Source organism: Cricetulus griseus, chromosome X, assembly GCF_003668045.3.
Source record: "Cricetulus griseus strain 17A/GY chromosome X, alternate assembly CriGri-PICRH-1.0, whole genome shotgun sequence".
NCBI classification, from domain to species: domain Eukaryota; kingdom Metazoa; phylum Chordata; class Mammalia; order Rodentia; family Cricetidae; genus Cricetulus; species Cricetulus griseus.
In genome coordinates this window covers 75,444,809-75,460,356 of record NC_048604.1, presented here as the reverse complement: position 1 = coordinate 75,460,356, position 15,548 = coordinate 75,444,809, and the positions used below count along the sequence as shown (strand labels likewise).

General features: G+C 43.7%; 1 protein-coding gene across 3 annotated transcripts; it reads right to left on the bottom strand.

Annotated features, from left to right (window-relative positions):
* Positions 1 to 800: 800 nt before the first annotated feature.
* Maged1 (MAGE family member D1) lies at positions 801 to 7,388 on the bottom strand. Of its 3 annotated transcripts, none has more exons than XM_027431871.2 (13): positions 7,223 to 7,388; positions 6,604 to 6,677; positions 5,207 to 5,908; positions 3,978 to 4,646; positions 3,817 to 3,880; positions 3,558 to 3,637; positions 3,307 to 3,398; positions 3,004 to 3,083; positions 2,870 to 2,912; positions 2,596 to 2,658; positions 1,940 to 2,054; positions 1,208 to 1,593; positions 801 to 1,008 (listed from the first exon to the last, which is right to left on the bottom strand). In XM_027431871.2, the coding sequence occupies exons 2-12, from the start codon at positions 6,646 to 6,648 to the stop codon at positions 1,216 to 1,218; spliced, it is 2,331 nt and encodes a 776-aa protein (XP_027287672.1). In that variant the 5' UTR covers positions 6,649 to 6,677; positions 7,223 to 7,388; the 3' UTR covers positions 801 to 1,008; positions 1,208 to 1,215. The 3 variants fall into 3 exon arrangements, with proteins under 3 accessions (XP_027287672.1, XP_027287674.1, XP_027287673.1); XM_027431873.2 differs by having other exon boundaries at positions 5,795 to 5,908; XM_027431872.2 differs by having other exon boundaries at positions 5,756 to 5,908; positions 7,223 to 7,387.
* Positions 7,389 to 15,548: the final 8,160 nt, after the last annotated feature.

The following is a 15,548-nucleotide window of genomic DNA, read 5'->3' as shown; positions in this document are numbered from 1 at the left end:
TTTTTTAAAAAAATGTTTTGTGAGATTATAATTACATCATCCCCCCTCCCCTTTCCTCTCTCCACCCCTCCTCCCATAACCCTTCCTTGTTCTTTTCCAAATTCATGGCTTCTCTTTTCATTATTGTTACCACTTTTGAGGCCTCCTTCATAAACCCTGTATCTGTGATGAAGTACCCCAGTCTTGTGTCGATGGGATTATGATGGCTTCTGGAGGGGCAGGCTGCATTTCCAGAGACTGTACAGAGGTGATTTATTAGCTCAGCCCTTTATGGGTAACGTGGCCATGGGTATTCTCATAGAAGGGACTTTGGTACCTAGCTCATGGGGTTGTTCCTATTCTCGCCTTTATCCTGGAGTTATTTACTTTCCACATGGACATAATAAACATCTTGGAATCCCAAGCCACTGACACTTCATCTTCCATCCTCCACTCTTGACACCACTGGGTGTTTTACTTCTTTCCTGTTAAATGCAATTGTTTTGACCATCCATACCTTCAGTATTCCATTTCTTATACAGCAGCATTACCTATTACATGCATTATTTAGGTGATATTTAGTGAATAAACTACTATTTATACCAGTCCTTAGATATCATTAGCCCCTGTGTTCATACATTCCCTTCTTTGGTTCCCAATCCATTAGTTGGATCTACTGACATTTCCATAGGTTGAAAGCTGATCCGCCCTTCAGGTTAGAGCCAATAATTATGCTGATCTCTCTCTCTCTCTCTCTCTCTCTCTCTCTCTCTCTCTCTCTCTCTCTCTGGATGCGCATAAAAAAGGGGGGGCACATTTAATTCATTTGCAATTTCAACATTTATTTCTGATACCAAAACTTGACAACACACAAGGAAAAAAAAAAGTAACAGACAGAATAGCAAATAAATTTATCTTGCATGCCACTCTCAGTCAACAGGATGTGGCTCTCTAGATAGCTGTGTTTTGAAGGAATCTGAGGCTTCAGCCTCACTCAGAGGGAAAACTATTGCAAATGATGAGCAGGATCTGTGAATATAAGAAAAAGGGAAAAATTCAATAAGCTATATCAAGTAATAAGTAACATTAACACCAAATAGTACTTCTCTGTACTTTTTTCCCCACCATGGGTTTTACATTACTACTAGCTTAGGAATGTGAATACAATCCCCACTGACCATGTATCCCCCAAGAACCCTATCTGGCAAATTCAAAATGGTTTATTTACCTGATATTTTACTCAACCCAGAAGAAGCCAATGGCACCGAAGTTGGCGGCAAAGTTGGCAGTAGCGGTACCACTGGGGCCAATAATGGGGCCAGTAAAGGCCTGAGGAAATCGGGAGCGGGCATTCTGGTGGTATCGGGCCCAGAAGGTAAAGGGGATTCTGGACCAAGGATCTCCAAAATCTCCTTCCTCATCCCAGGTCAGCAGCTCAAACTCGATGTCATCCCAGCTCCAGGGCCCAGACACAGCCTCATCTCCGATTCCCATGCGGGTTCGTGCTTCAGCACGGGCCTCTGCCTCAGCTGCAGCAGCATCCAGAGCATCCAATGCTTCATCTGCAGCTTCCATGAACTGTGCAGTCCAGTCACGAGGGTCTCTCTTCTGAACCTGTGATGAGGAATAGAAAATAAAACCCAACCTCTTACAGTAGCCAAGACACATGATCAGTGTAAGTGCCCATCAATAGATAAATGGAAAAAGAAAATATTATATTACACACAGTGGAACACTATACAGTCTTCAAAAATGAAAATCCTACTACTCATGACAATATGGGTAAAACTGAGGGACATTTTACTAAATAAGTCAGTACAAAGAAACAAATATTGTATTGGCTATCTAGACTCATAGGAGTAGACTAGAATGGTGGTTGCCACCACAAACCTGCACTACTACATCTGGCTTTTTACACAGGTTCTGGGGTAAATTAATCTATCATCAGTTCCTCCATTACCTCTGCAATGAATCTCAGCACTTTCATCTTGCTAGTCTCATGGTAGGAACGGAGGCCCCAGAGGAACTCATACTCAGGAGGGTTGCTGTTGGGCACTCGTCTGTAATCCAGGTATCTAACAGGGTAAGAAAAAAAAGAGTCCATGTTTATGGGCAGTCTGCAAAAAATAGCTAACAATTCTGGATTGTGAAACTCTTTAATTCAAACAGAAGCCTTTTCCTCCAAAAGTCACTCATAAACATAGTTAGGGTACCTACCCTTTAAGAATCAGGTCTTTGAATTCTGATGCCAGTTATTCTATAATAGGCAGCCACTCAGAGCTGCAAGGGACACTTGTATGGGGGTCACAGAAAGGCAACGTTCATTTTAACCCTTCAGCCAACGTTGTTGCTTCAGGTTCTTATAATCTTGTCAACAAACCACAAATAGAACATTCCCATGATTCCAACATGACCCGCCTTTACTTGAGATTGTGTACTATAAGAAGAGTAGACAGGCTTCACTTATACCCACATTGTAGGAACATCCTACCTCAAAGGGTGCATTCAGTAAACACGTCTGAGTAAGGATCTATTTCTGTGAACCTATATCCAGGTGTGGTTTAAGTGGCATGTCTAGAAAGCCTTTTCGGATGCTGACCAAGCAGGGTCACTTACTTCTGCTTTACAAACTCGTAAGTCAGAAGTTTTCTCAGATCACCAAGGAGGGGATGTCGGACCCTGATGGTAAAAAAGAAAATGACAATCAAACTTTTCCTGAAGAAAAGAGGGGGGAGTTCAAGATTGTTTTCCAATCTATCCACATCATAATTTAGATATCCCCAAGGCAAACTCTCCAACCCCAGACCACCAGGCTAATGCAACCCTGGGACCATCCCCTGCTGCCAAAGGATAATTCAAACAGACAGGAGATGAAAGAGCCTAATCATACCCAGGACGTAGTCCCATCTTGCGTAGTGCCTCCCAAAGGACAGCTGTAATGGGAAGCAAGAGAAGATAAGGCACAGAAAGTGAACACAGGAATCAGGCTGTAGCTAACCCCCAGCTGTAAGTCCAGCCACTTACCCTCACTGGCACGGTTGCCATTCATGAAGATAATGCCCAGAATCACTAAGAGGAGGCCCAGCTTGGGCGTGTCTTTGGTCCTAGAAGAGTACAAAAGAATATATATACATATGTATATAGCCAGCAGCCATTTGCATGAAAACCCCCAGCAAGCTTACCAATTTAGCTTTTCCAGTATTCCTCAGTGGAGATCACTATGCCCCCACTGTGCCTATGACCTCCTACATGACCAAATACTGAAACTCTTAGGAAAAAGAAAGCATCACTGAGAAAGGCCATATTCCATCTCCTTTCCCATCTTACGTTCCCAGTATGCCAGCCAGGGACTCAGGGGTACTGATGAGAATGTACAGATGCTCTTCTTTGTCAATTTCCTTCAGCTGGATTCCAAATTTCTACAGGGGCAAGAAAACAGATTATGAAATACAGCATTTAGCAAATCTACCCATAGGCAGGCAGTCACAGCCTTGTTAAGCCTTGCCCTAAACTTCCAGTAGGAATCTCCTAAAACAGAGTTTCCCCATCATTCCAGTTTCTTAGGTTTGGCTTTTTACCTTCTCCAGGACAAAGCAGGCGCGTTCAATGATTTCTGGATAAACATCAGTGTATTCTCGGATGATATCCCTCAGCATTTCTGTAAGAGAGAAGGGTTAGCATTGAGCTGGATCATAGAGTAGCAGGCCCTTTGGCAGCCCTGGTGAGGGTAGCTCAGCCAGGGTCCTCAAAGGTAGAAATGAGGGAATCAGCTATGCAAGGGAAGGGATGTATAAACAAAAGATGCCTGCAGAGCACACGGACAGGGGAAGGACCTACCAGAGCGCTTGATGGGCACCTTTGTGTAGTCTTTAAGCATCAGGTACTTGACCAACTTATTTGCCTGGGGAGAAAGAAAGAATTAAAATTATGTTTGCAGGAAACTTGGCTGACTACAAGAGAAGGACAAGAGAAAATAAGTGAAGAGATCCAGCACTTACTCTTTCCTGAAGAAGGGCCACATCTCGGGGCTGGGGAGCACCCTGGTTCTGTGAGGCACGGGCGTTTGGGGTGGATCTCAGATTAGGTGAGGGTCGTAAGTTCTGCCAGTCAGGTGGAATCGGCCAATCGGCAGGGATCCAGTCAGGTGGAAAAGGCCAGTCAGTGGAAAATGACCAGTCAGGGGGCAATGACCAATCAGGGGGTATCTGCCAATCTGGAGGGCCTTGCCAATCTTGAGGGCCCTGCCAACTGGGTGGAGCCTGCCAACTAGGTGGGGTCTGCCATCCAGGTGCATTCTGCCAGGCCATTGGGTTTGGCCACACAATTGGACCAGGCCAGACAATGGGGTTTGGCCAGATCACTGGATTCTGCCAGATCACTGGGTTAGGCCAGATCACTGGATTCTGCCATGCAACTGGGTTCTGCCAAGCTGTTGCTGTCTGCCTAGCTGGGGGATTCTGACGTGCTGGTTGGGCCTGCCTGGCTGTCTGGTTTTGCCAGCCTGATGGGTTCTGCCAAGCCAGTGGGGTCTGCCACAGCACATTGGGGGGTGCGCCAGGTGGGTTCTGAGTGGTCACCGGAACTGGAGCAGACCTCCAGTTCCCTGAAGCTAGTGAGGCCCGCCTTTGATCCCCACTGCTGTTCTCTTCCACATTCAAGTTATTAATCTGCATCGTAAGAGAAAAGAAAATTCCAGAGTCACTATTAATCCTTGGTCCTCCCAGCAGCTAATCTAGGAAGTTCCTATGAATTTTCCACCTATAAGGACATTCTGACCCTTCACTAGTCATCGGTCACTTTATGTTTATTTTTCATTGTCTTTCAGGTGGGAGATTCATGTCCAAACCAGACCAAGAACAACCATAAAGTGGGGACTAGGGCTTCTCCTTTTCCTGTGTGACTACTGCTATCATCCTGAATTCAAGCCATCTCATTTCATCCTGTGTTTTCTCTAGCTAGTGAGGTGAAGCTTCAATGATAATTTGGTGTGAGCCAGCCTAGCTTACGACCTCACCCATGGTGTTTACTGTCAAAATGTAAAATGACCTATACACAGGTGGTACGGTGATCCAGATTATCTGTCCTTGTATAAACTCACCATCAACCTGTGGACAATCAGGGGTCAGGAATAAACATTTACCTCAACACCCCCTAAAACCTAGCCCCAATACAGGTATATGCGCCCTTTATTTTGTTTGGAGCTAAGTAAAGCTAGGAGGGATCTCACCTTGCGGGTCCTCTTGCCCCGAATTATAGTCCGAGACTCCACATTCTGAGCCTGGGAGCCATCGGCTGAGGTCTGTGCAGCTGCACCACCAGTTTCAGAGATACCTGGGCTGGTCCCTACATTAGCCATTTTGGCCTGGTTTACATTCTGGATCTGGGCATCAGCTGCAGGGACCTTAGTGGTATCATTCCAAGCCTTAGTAGCTGTCTTAGGCTGGTTGTTGATCATCTCATTGGCACTGGGAGACTGAGAGAAATTGTAGGTGGCACCAGGGCCTGCCTTAGTAGTGGTATTCTGGACCTTAAAGGCTATTTCAGACTTTTTAGCTGCTGATTTGCCTGTGGTTGCTCCGTGGGAAAAATTAGAGGCAGCATTTGGCCCTTTAGAGGTGCCATTATGTGACTTATAGGCCGCCTTAGACTGGTTCTTGGACATCTCCTTGGCATTACGTGCGTGAGAGAAATCATTTGGACCCTTTGAGAAGGTATTCTGGGCTCTAAAGCCTGTCTTAGGCCTAGCAGCTGCTGTTGAAACCCCAGTATCAGCCACCTGATTGGCAGTTGGGGGCTGTGAACTCTGGGGACTAACATTCTGCCCACTGGCAGCTGCTGTGGCCTGGTTGGTGGGTGGAGCCTCGGAGATCTGGATGGCTTCCATCAAGGTCTGCACAAGCAAGGCGCTGTCTTCTACAGAGGCCTCAGCCTGCAAATACAGGAGGGGGAATTTCAACCTCTGGGCCTTACAAGCCAGATCAGAAGGAGGGGCATACGCAGCAGGGGAGCTGTAGACACGCATCGCAGTTCACAGATCTGGGGGCACAGAAGGGTCAAAGGGAGGCGGGGTGGGAACAAAATTTGGTTAAGAATAGAGGGGGCAGGACAAGGTGAGGGCAGTCAGAGGCAGCAGGGACTGGTGAGGAACCGTGGTGCAACCACTGACCCCAAACAGGTTCAGAGCCGGACTGGTTAGGCTTGCGGTGGGGAGCTCAAGACCCGAGGAGGAGGAGGGAGGAATCGCGGAGGATAAGCAGGGAGGGTGGAGGGGGAGTCTCGCGGCGTGGAGAAAGGGAGGGTGGAGGCGAGAGGTTGGGGGATGGGGCGACAGACTGCTCTACACGCGTCAGGGTTATGGAAAAAAAAATGGTTCCTTACCCAACCCGCATTCTCTGGGCAGAATGCCCTGACTAACAGGGTCTCCCCTTTCTCTAAGCAGGGACCGATGGCTGAAAAGGGACGCCCCTCCCCCCATTCGATAAACGCTAGACATTTGAGAGCCAGCGGAGTCTAGGCCGGAAGAAGGGCAAAATCAGAGCCTGCCATTTGTGCCACCAAAGGGGCCGGGGGGTGCGCGTAATCTGTCAGCAGGGAAAATGGAGGAATGGGGAGCGGGGATCTCACCTGGTAGCCGCGGAGGCCTGCACCGCCGTCCGGTTTCTGAGCCATAGCTCTTGTGTCTCTGGCAAGAGCAGAGCCTAGGGGGGTGTGGGAGAGGAACTAGGCATTACACTACAGAAGGAAAATACGTAGGGCCGAATTGTGTGTGCGTGTGTGGTTTGATGCTGGGGGCGGGTGAGGTGCTGGATAAGGGGAGAAACAAGCCTAATCAGAGCGGGAAAAGTAAATGAGCATCCTGATGGGCAATTTAAAAATTCCAGAACCCGATAGGGAAAAGCTTCAAATCCGCGTTCTGGAATCTGATAAGAGCTCTGAATGCGGCAGTTTTCGGGGGGCGGGGGAGAGCGAGGGGGAAAAATTCGCTTCTGGAAAGTTGGATTGAGGTTCTCAATCAAAAGGAATCTATAACGGATCAAGGTCGAGAAATTTGAGGATTCTGTGAAGGAATGGGATAAGGATTCAGAGAATGAACGGGGTTCTAAATTAGATGGGGGGGGGGGTAAGAATCAGGGATCGGGTAGTGGAGGGGGTTTCTGAATCCAGGGTAAAGGGATTGGGATAAAAGAATGGGGGAAGGATGCCACACCAGGGGGCAGATGCCCAGTCTGGGGGCTAATCTCACCTTGCCTCAGGCCCCAACCCCAACCCCCTTGCTGTCTCCCTTCTTCACGACTCAGAGGATCAGGATTGCTGTGCTCGGCTCTCAGCAGCCGCACTCTCTCCTTGTCCAGGAGAAAATGCCAGCGCGGCAGCTCGGGCGACCCCGCCTCTTCGCCTAATATACCACCCACCGCCTCAGGAAGCCTCGCGCATGCGCAATAGCTAACTGTCCAAATAAGAGTCCCGCTTGCTTTCCCAACAAAAGCTTCATCCTAGAGACCTTGTCGCGCATGTGCACTTGGAGGAGATCCCGCCTCTTTGCCAACACACTATCCCACCGCCAACCAGGTTGACAGTGTACGAAGGTTCCTCCCCTTCTTCTTACGCACCCACTCCTCCAACAGATGCGCAGCGCCTTTTGGTCCCACCCCCTTGCCCAACACACCAGCCCCCTACCTTTATCCGCAATGCGTCTCTCCTCAGTCCCTCCCTTCCCCCCCCACCCAGGACTCTCTAGCCAGGCCTGCAAGTACCTCCCACCCCTTGCTTAGGGCCTCTTAGGTAGGCCTCTGCGGGGGGTCTCTTAGTTCGCTGCAAGCTAGGCCTCTGCTGAGTTCACCCACTTTGCAACGCAGGAACCTTAAAGGTCGGCCTTGGGGGGGATACATTCCAGGAGGTAGCAAAGCAAGTGCCAGCCAGGGGGTAGATTTCCTCTGACCAGACTCAGAAAATGAGCTTTTCTCTTGCCGCCCTCCCCACCCCGTTTTCTTTTTATTTATTTATTTATTTATTTATTTATTTATTTATTTATTTATTTGCAGTTTTGCCATGGAAACATTTCATGAGGTGTGGGCCAGAGAGGGGAGGGAAAGGCATAAGGGCAGTGGGATCTGTCCTGGAGCTGGTTTTTCTCGAACATCAGCCCTAGAAGATTGATGGAGGGCAACATCTTCATTTTGCATACCAGGTAGCTAAATCATAAACCCACTGTATGAACCAGGGCACTGAGCAAGTAACAAACAGAGAGGGCAAAATTTGGCACAGCACAGTGGTGCACACTGGTAATCCCAGCACTCTGGAGACTGAGTGAGGAAAGCCACGAGTTCCAGGCCAGGTGCACAACGCTGAGACTTTATCCAAAAACCAAACATGGGGCGGGGCGGGGGGGTGGGGTGCGGATTTTCCTGACTGCAAAATCTATATAGCTATTAGTGCTGGTCTGAGAATCAAGACACCCCTTAATTTTTCATTGAAATGACAATCTTTCCTCTCCCCAATATTTGTTCCAAGTGGACAAAGCCTGTGTTCTAAGAGGCCTAGTATATGTGGGAACCCTTCAGGTTCACTCTGTACTCCCGTTGGCAGGCACTTGCCCAGAGTGAGACCCCAGGACTTGATGATGCTTGCTTGAGGCCGGAGCAGTCAGGTGTGTCTGTTCTGTTCTTGCAGAATGAACCTCGGCTGGGCTTTAGAATTGCGTGATTAGTGTCGGGACTATCTGTCCCTGGTTATGTGAGCCCCTGAGAATATAGTCACTTTAGTCAACTTTGGTAAGCCTGGTTTACTGACTACCCAAAATAAGAATCACAGAAAGGGGGCCCTGTCCAAGGACACACAGCCTGCTGTGCTTCCAAGATGGCTGAAGAGACAAACGCAGAAAAAATGACATACAGATACGAAGTGACTCAAACCAAACCCATAGGTTCCCAAAATCCAAGGCAGATTTTAGCGCGTTTCCCATTTATTCTGGCGTCAGCAAGGAGCCTGCATATGAAAGAAAGCTAATGCTAGGAAGGACTGCAGCATTTAGTCCCCAAGGGCCGACATCAATTCTGCCAGGCTGGATGACTTCCCTCATCTGTTGCATAGCAACCTCCTCTGTCAGCTGCCTGTTTTTCCTCAGCACTTCCTCTGTAGAGCGTCTGCAGTGGGACGTGACCAGACTCGGGAAAGGAGGTTGAGGTGCCATTTTATGTATTATCTGCTTCCATGTCTGTGTCTTCAGTCATGACGCAGATTAAAACTTTCATACTCCTCACCTACTGCTCCCTCCCTTCTCCAGCTGAATATCTCTTAAAAGTCTCAAAATTATTATTACCAAATTTATTCTCTTGTATATATCCTCCTCACCAGTATTTCCTTTAGTTATACTCTTTTTTGCCATATTAGAACGGGGGCTTCTTTAGGGAGATGGACTGTTGTCTGTTGTATTCGTTGTTGTTGTATCCTCAGCATGAGGAACAATGCCTAGTACATTTTATATTTTCAATGAGTAATTGTTGATGAATGAATAAATCACACAGTATACCACATTGCTAAAAGCAGAAAGTTGAAAGGATTTTTTTGCTTGATAAATTCACTTATTTGTTTTTGTCATATGCAGACACATAATACATACTCATTACGGGAACAGTTTATATGCATCGTTAAGGGTTGAAATATTATCTAAATGCTATAGAAGTGAAGGATTCATTTTCTAATCCTCATCATTTTGAGACAGTGGCTAAGGTTTTTATGCTACCTTTTCATATAGCATTTTAATCACAGACACACAGCTCTCCTTACATCCATAGTATAATATGCATATGGAAAATATTTTAAATTACAACTTTTTGCCTAATACAAATTCTTTTTGCAGCTTGTCGGAGGTGCATTGTTATCAGGATCTTTATATCTTTGCATGATCAAAGATACATGTTTTTTTCTCATTTGTCAAGAACTAAGAGCATATGCAATGTTTCATCTGATTTTCTTATCAAAAAACCTACCTCCGAGTCATTCTTCTTTTTTAAAAAAAAGACTCAGTTTTGTTATGTGTGTTTATGTTGTAACAAGGATCTTGGTGTTAGCTGAGTTCATTATGTGGGACAGGCAAAGGACTGACTTGTTCAGGAAAGACAAAAGACTGAAATGTAGGAAAAAGCTTTACCAAGTCAGGATCGCAGGTTCCTTCTTGGGACTTGTGGGAAAACAGGAGGTGGGAGTCTGAGGGGTGGGGAATGACTCTTGTCCAGATGTTTGTCCCTGAGAAGGCTTGTCTTTCTAACTTTCCCTCAATGTATCTGTGGCTTAGTCTGTGTGTGGTGCTGGCTTTTGGATGTCAGAAGAGAGTTGGACTCCCTGGAGCTAGAGTTATCTAGGTGGTTGTGTGCCACCTGGTGTGGGTGCTGAGAACTGAAGGCACATCAGTTAAAACAGCTGCTCCATCTCTAGCCCTAATTGCCTTTTTTTTTTTTACGTGTGTGTGTGTGTGTGTGTGTGTGTGTGTGTGTGTGTGTGTGTGTGTGTGTGTGTGTGTGCGTGTAGGTGCCTGGAAGAGGATGTCTGATCCTTTGAAGCTGCAGTCATAGATGGTTCACATGGCTGCTGGGAACCAAAGCAGATTGGGCTGGAAGAGCAGCAGGCACTAACTGCTGAACAATATCTCCAGCACCCTCTTTTTGTTTTTTTAATGGAGTCTTTTGCAAAGCAAAAATTTTAATCTTGCGGAAGTCCAATTTATTGATTTTTTTTTGTTTTTAGACACAGGGTTTCTCTGTTTGTTTTGGAGCCTGTCCTGGAACTTGCTCTGTAGACCAGGCTGGCCTCAAATTCACAGAGATCCACCTGCCTCTGCCTCTGCTGGGATTAAAGGCACGCGCCACCAACACCCGGCCAATTTGTTGATTATTTTTAAAGGACTGTAGTTTTCTGTGTGTGATAGAGTACATGTTTATAATTCCAGTATTCAGAAGAGTGAGATTGGTGGAGTGACAATTCAAGGCTAGCTAGGGCTGCATTGTAAGACCATGACTCAGACAAGTAAATAAATAAAAACATGGGCTGGAGAGTTGGCTCAGAGGTTAAGGGCACTGACTGCTCTTCCAGAGGTCCTGAGTTCAATTCCCAGCAACCACATGGTGGCTCACAGACATCTGTTATGAGATCTGGTGGCCTCTTCTGGTGTGCAGATATACATGGAAACAGAATGTTGTATACATAATAAATAAATAAAATCTTTAAAAACAAACAAAAGATGATTGTTTTAGGTCATTTCTAAGAGCTCTTCAACAATATTGAGGGTATGAATCTTCTTTTATCTTCTAGAATTCTTCTAGTTTTTTTTTTCCCCTGGATAGTCTATTACCCCATCTGTAAAACAGGCAGGTGATTTGGGTTGTAATTTTGAGGTTCTGCGTTTACCCACTGACCCAGTTCGGAGCTGAACCCACAGTTTACATATTGGAAGAACATACTTTTCGCAGTAAGCCTTTGCAACGTAGGAATTTGAATGAACGAGCCAAACTGAGAGTGGATGTAAAGGTGGAGGAGATGACAAACTTCTGAACGCGTTAGGCGGCTCGAAGGCGAAGTCTTCTAGTTTTAATTACAATGTCTGTCATTCATTTACTTTTGAGGGCTTTTAGAAAATTTGTTTTGTTTTCTGGTGCCATGAACTGAAACCAGGGCATTTAGGCAAGCCAAGTGTTGTGATAAAATGCCTGGACATAAAGCAGCTCATGGGTGAAAGGGCTTATTTTGGCTTATATTTCCAGAGGGATACATTGCATCACAGTGGGGAAGACATAACAATAGGCAGGAAAACATAGTGGTAGGAGCAAGAAGCCAGCTGATATTATTACATAAGCACACTGGAAGCAGACGTTAAAAAAGAAGTAAGGTCAGGCTACAAACACACCCCCCTTACTTCCTCTGGCAGAGGTCCACCTCCTAAAGGTTCCATAACCTGGCGAAACAGCACCACCAACTGGAGACCAAGTACTCAAACATAGAAGCCTCTAGGAGACAATTGACAGCCAGACCACACAGCACCAAGCAAGCACTAACACAGCCTCTAGTTTTTAAGTTTTGTTTGAGGTCTGAAGTTTAGGTTGAGGTTTGTTTTCCCCTTAGATTGAGGGAAAGTTAGAACTATAGATATCCAATCACCACAGTACAGTTTGCTTAAAGATATTTTCTATCTATTGTATCAGTTTTGCACTTCAGTCAAAAATCAATTGGCTTTATTGTTGTGAAGCTGTGTCTGTGTCCTCCATCCTATGGCACTGTTCTGTGTTTAGACACTCATCAGCACCACATACTAATCACTGTATATTAAGTAGAATATTTCTCTCAGTTTATTCTTCTTTCACAAAATTATCCTATTATTTTATTCATTTATCATTTTCACATATTTTGGAAAAATATTGTCAATATATAAAAACCATCTTTCTTGACATACTGGGTTAGGGATTAGAGAAAACTAATATTTTAATTATTCAATACTCTAATCCATAACCCAGTATGTTACACCATTGACTATGTCCTTTCATTTCTATGTTAAAATTTTGTGTGGTATTACTATAGAAGTCCTATTTTTAATTGATACATATATTTCACGTTTTAGACATCATAAATGGTATCCTATCATTAATTTTGATTTCCATGATTTCATCGTACACACACACCCACGTAATCTTTTAGTGGCCACATGAATAAGAAAGGAGGCAAAGTGCAATCATATTTACAGTTTACATTATTTGTTTATTTATTTTGGTTTTTTGAGACAGTGGTTCTCTGTCCTGGAACTTGCTTTGTAGACCAGAGTGGCCTCAAATTCAGAGATTCGCCTGCCCCTGCCTCCCCAGTGCTGGGATTAAAGGCATGTGCCACCTCACCCAGTTTATAATTTACATTATTTATATACTCTATAATAATATTAAATACATCTGGGCAATGACTTAAGTAAATATCAATGAACACTCCACTAATGTAAAGGTTATCAGAAGAGTCAAGGAGAAAGTTGCAAGTAAAATCTCAATGCACAAAGTTGGGATGCTTTTGTCTATCTCACTAGATGATCTTATCACACATGGTCCTCTGACATTTTATAACACAGACTCCATCTTCCATATGTCTGTGAAATCTATTCATCCATCCATCCATCCATCATCTGATATTTGTAATATGATTAAAGACAATTTGTGTTCTCAGTATGAAAATTAAAACTTATAATCCACTTAGTTTGAGAAACATGGAACATTAATTTTTAATGAACATGTAGGTGGATTCAGAAAAGTAATCACAAACAAACATATAACAAGTCTAGATTTAATTTTATGAAACAGAAAACGTCTGAAAAATAAGGAGGGAATTTTCTTTTCTTTTTAAATTGAAAATACAGTTTTTCATACAATATATTCTGATTATGGTTTCCCTTCCCCCATCTCCTCCCAGATCCTTCCCATCCCCCCATCCACCCAAATACACAACCTTTCTTTCTCTTTTTCTCTTTAGAAAACAAGCAGGCATCTAAAAACTAAGATAAAATAAAAAGAAACAAACCAGAATAGGACAAAACAAACAGAAAAAAGAGACAAGTAGCACAATAAACAAATATAGACACAGAGACAAATGCATTTGCATACTCAGAAATCCCATAAAAACACAAAACAGAAAGCCATAATATGTATACAAAAGACCTGTAAAGTTAAAAAAAAAAAGACCAGACAAAGCATTATGAGTCAAACAAAACAAAACAAAACAACAACAAAAAACTCCAAAAATACCACTCAGTTCATTTTGTATAGGCCCTTTACTATTGGGCATGGGGTCTGCTCTTAACTTTGTATGCCCAATGAGACTCCATTGGAGAAACTTTCTCCTTTGTGGAGCGGTTGTCAATTGGAGACATTTTCTGGGTTAGGGATGGAGGCTTGTGTTCTCTTCCCCTCAGTCATCCAACTCACTCATCACATACACACACAGACATTTTAAAGTAACAACATCATTCAAGACTTGATATTATCACAACATTCTGTTACAATTATATAGCATTTTTTGTGCCAAAATCTTTTTTCTAAGGAACTCAGAAAAGTATATTTAGGGACTAAAGTGTTTATAATTAGACTTGTTTAAAATTTTTTTATTTGGAAAAATGTAAACCATTGCATTCTTTTCTACTATTATTTCTCCATTGTTTTTAATGCTAGAGATAGCCTTTGCTATCCAAACGCCAAATACATATTCCTTTTTTTTTCTGAGAAGTAATTCAGAAATGTGTACTTAATATCTACAATTATGTGTTCTTTCCCAGTAATTTACCTTTGAAAACTACACAGTGGAGACTTACTTATACCCCAACTTTGAGCCCTGAGGTTTGAAGGCTTCCTTCTTGTTTCCTCTCATAACCCTTGTTTATTAGTGGAATGTTCACTAATGTTTAAGTCATTACCCAAATGCAAGTACAATATAACAGTTTACATTATTTAGGGTTCTCTAAAGGTACAGAGCTGATAAAATGAAATATATATATATATATATATTATATATATATATATATATCATGCACACTGGGGCGTGGTCAGAGTGAAGTAACAAGACTTTAAATATGAGAGTTGCACGCATGCAGCTCTTTCTATTCCATGGTCTGCCTGGTTGTACGGGACTGACTTGGTCACGTGAGTACTTTTCTATTAAAACATCTGTTCATCAAACTTGCTCTGACTCCTTAGCAATTCCCATTTATTGCGTCTTGCTTTATTTGGTGTCAGCACGGGATTTTTATTCTAAACCCGTGGGTGGGTAGTGGCTTTGGGCGGGATTTATTCCCCTGCCGCATTGGCACCCAGGTAATCTTTTATCGTCACCTGTGACCACAGTGTGTCTGGCACACTTCTCCATTACAACAGGAACCCTTCAGGACTATTCATCTTGTTTTGTAAGTCAGCAGTCACTTTCTTGTGGGTCCTGCATGTCCAGTTTATACAACAAAAACAGTCCAGGCAAGAGCAGTTTCTTGCCCAGATGGCTAATCTTACCATGTTGAAAGCAAACTCCATAATGAGTTTCTTCGATGCCCATCCTCCTTTCTGACATAACTGGTGTGCCAGGAGCAGTTGTGTCTCACTGCCAAGAAAAACCCTAAACAATTTAAATGCCTATTTCTGTAGGTCTTTGAAAGATTTGAAGAATATCTATCCATCTCAAATACATCTCTGTGTATGTAGAAAACCTAACTAACCTAATGATAAGTTCTGACTATTGTAGGTGACTATATAATCTGTATTTAATTATGCATATCACAAAATTAACCTTAAATTTGTATCAATAAATGAAAATCCATACTAATGCAAAGTATTCATTCCTATATCCTATTTCTCCATTTTCCTTTAAAAAGAGATTGACTGTGATCATAACCATTTATAACCAACCCCATTTAAATGAAAACAAACATTTATAAACAATATATGGGAATTTGGGCATCGTTCATTCCAAACTGCTTCCTGCTGGTTGGGGGCGATGTCCATACCATGGGGATCATGATAAAAAAACAGAAATCTGTCCAGGTCCTTGTTTTTGTAGTCTGC

What these genes read in the sequence shown, in the direction of transcription:
- Maged1 (XM_027431871.2), bottom strand. Translation starts at nt 6,648, where the DNA reads ATGGCTCAGAAACCGGACGGCGGTGCAGGCCTCCGCGGCTACCAG. An exon ending in GGGGCAAGAGGACCCGCAAG is followed by an intron (nt 4,647 to 5,206) that starts GTGAGATCCCTC and finishes CTTACGATGCAG; the next exon opens with ATTAATAACTTGAATGTGGA. An exon ending in TGGCAACCGTGCCAGTGAGG is followed by an intron (nt 2,913 to 3,003) that starts GTAAGTGGCTGG and finishes TTCCCATTACAG; the next exon opens with CTGTCCTTTGGGAGGCACTA.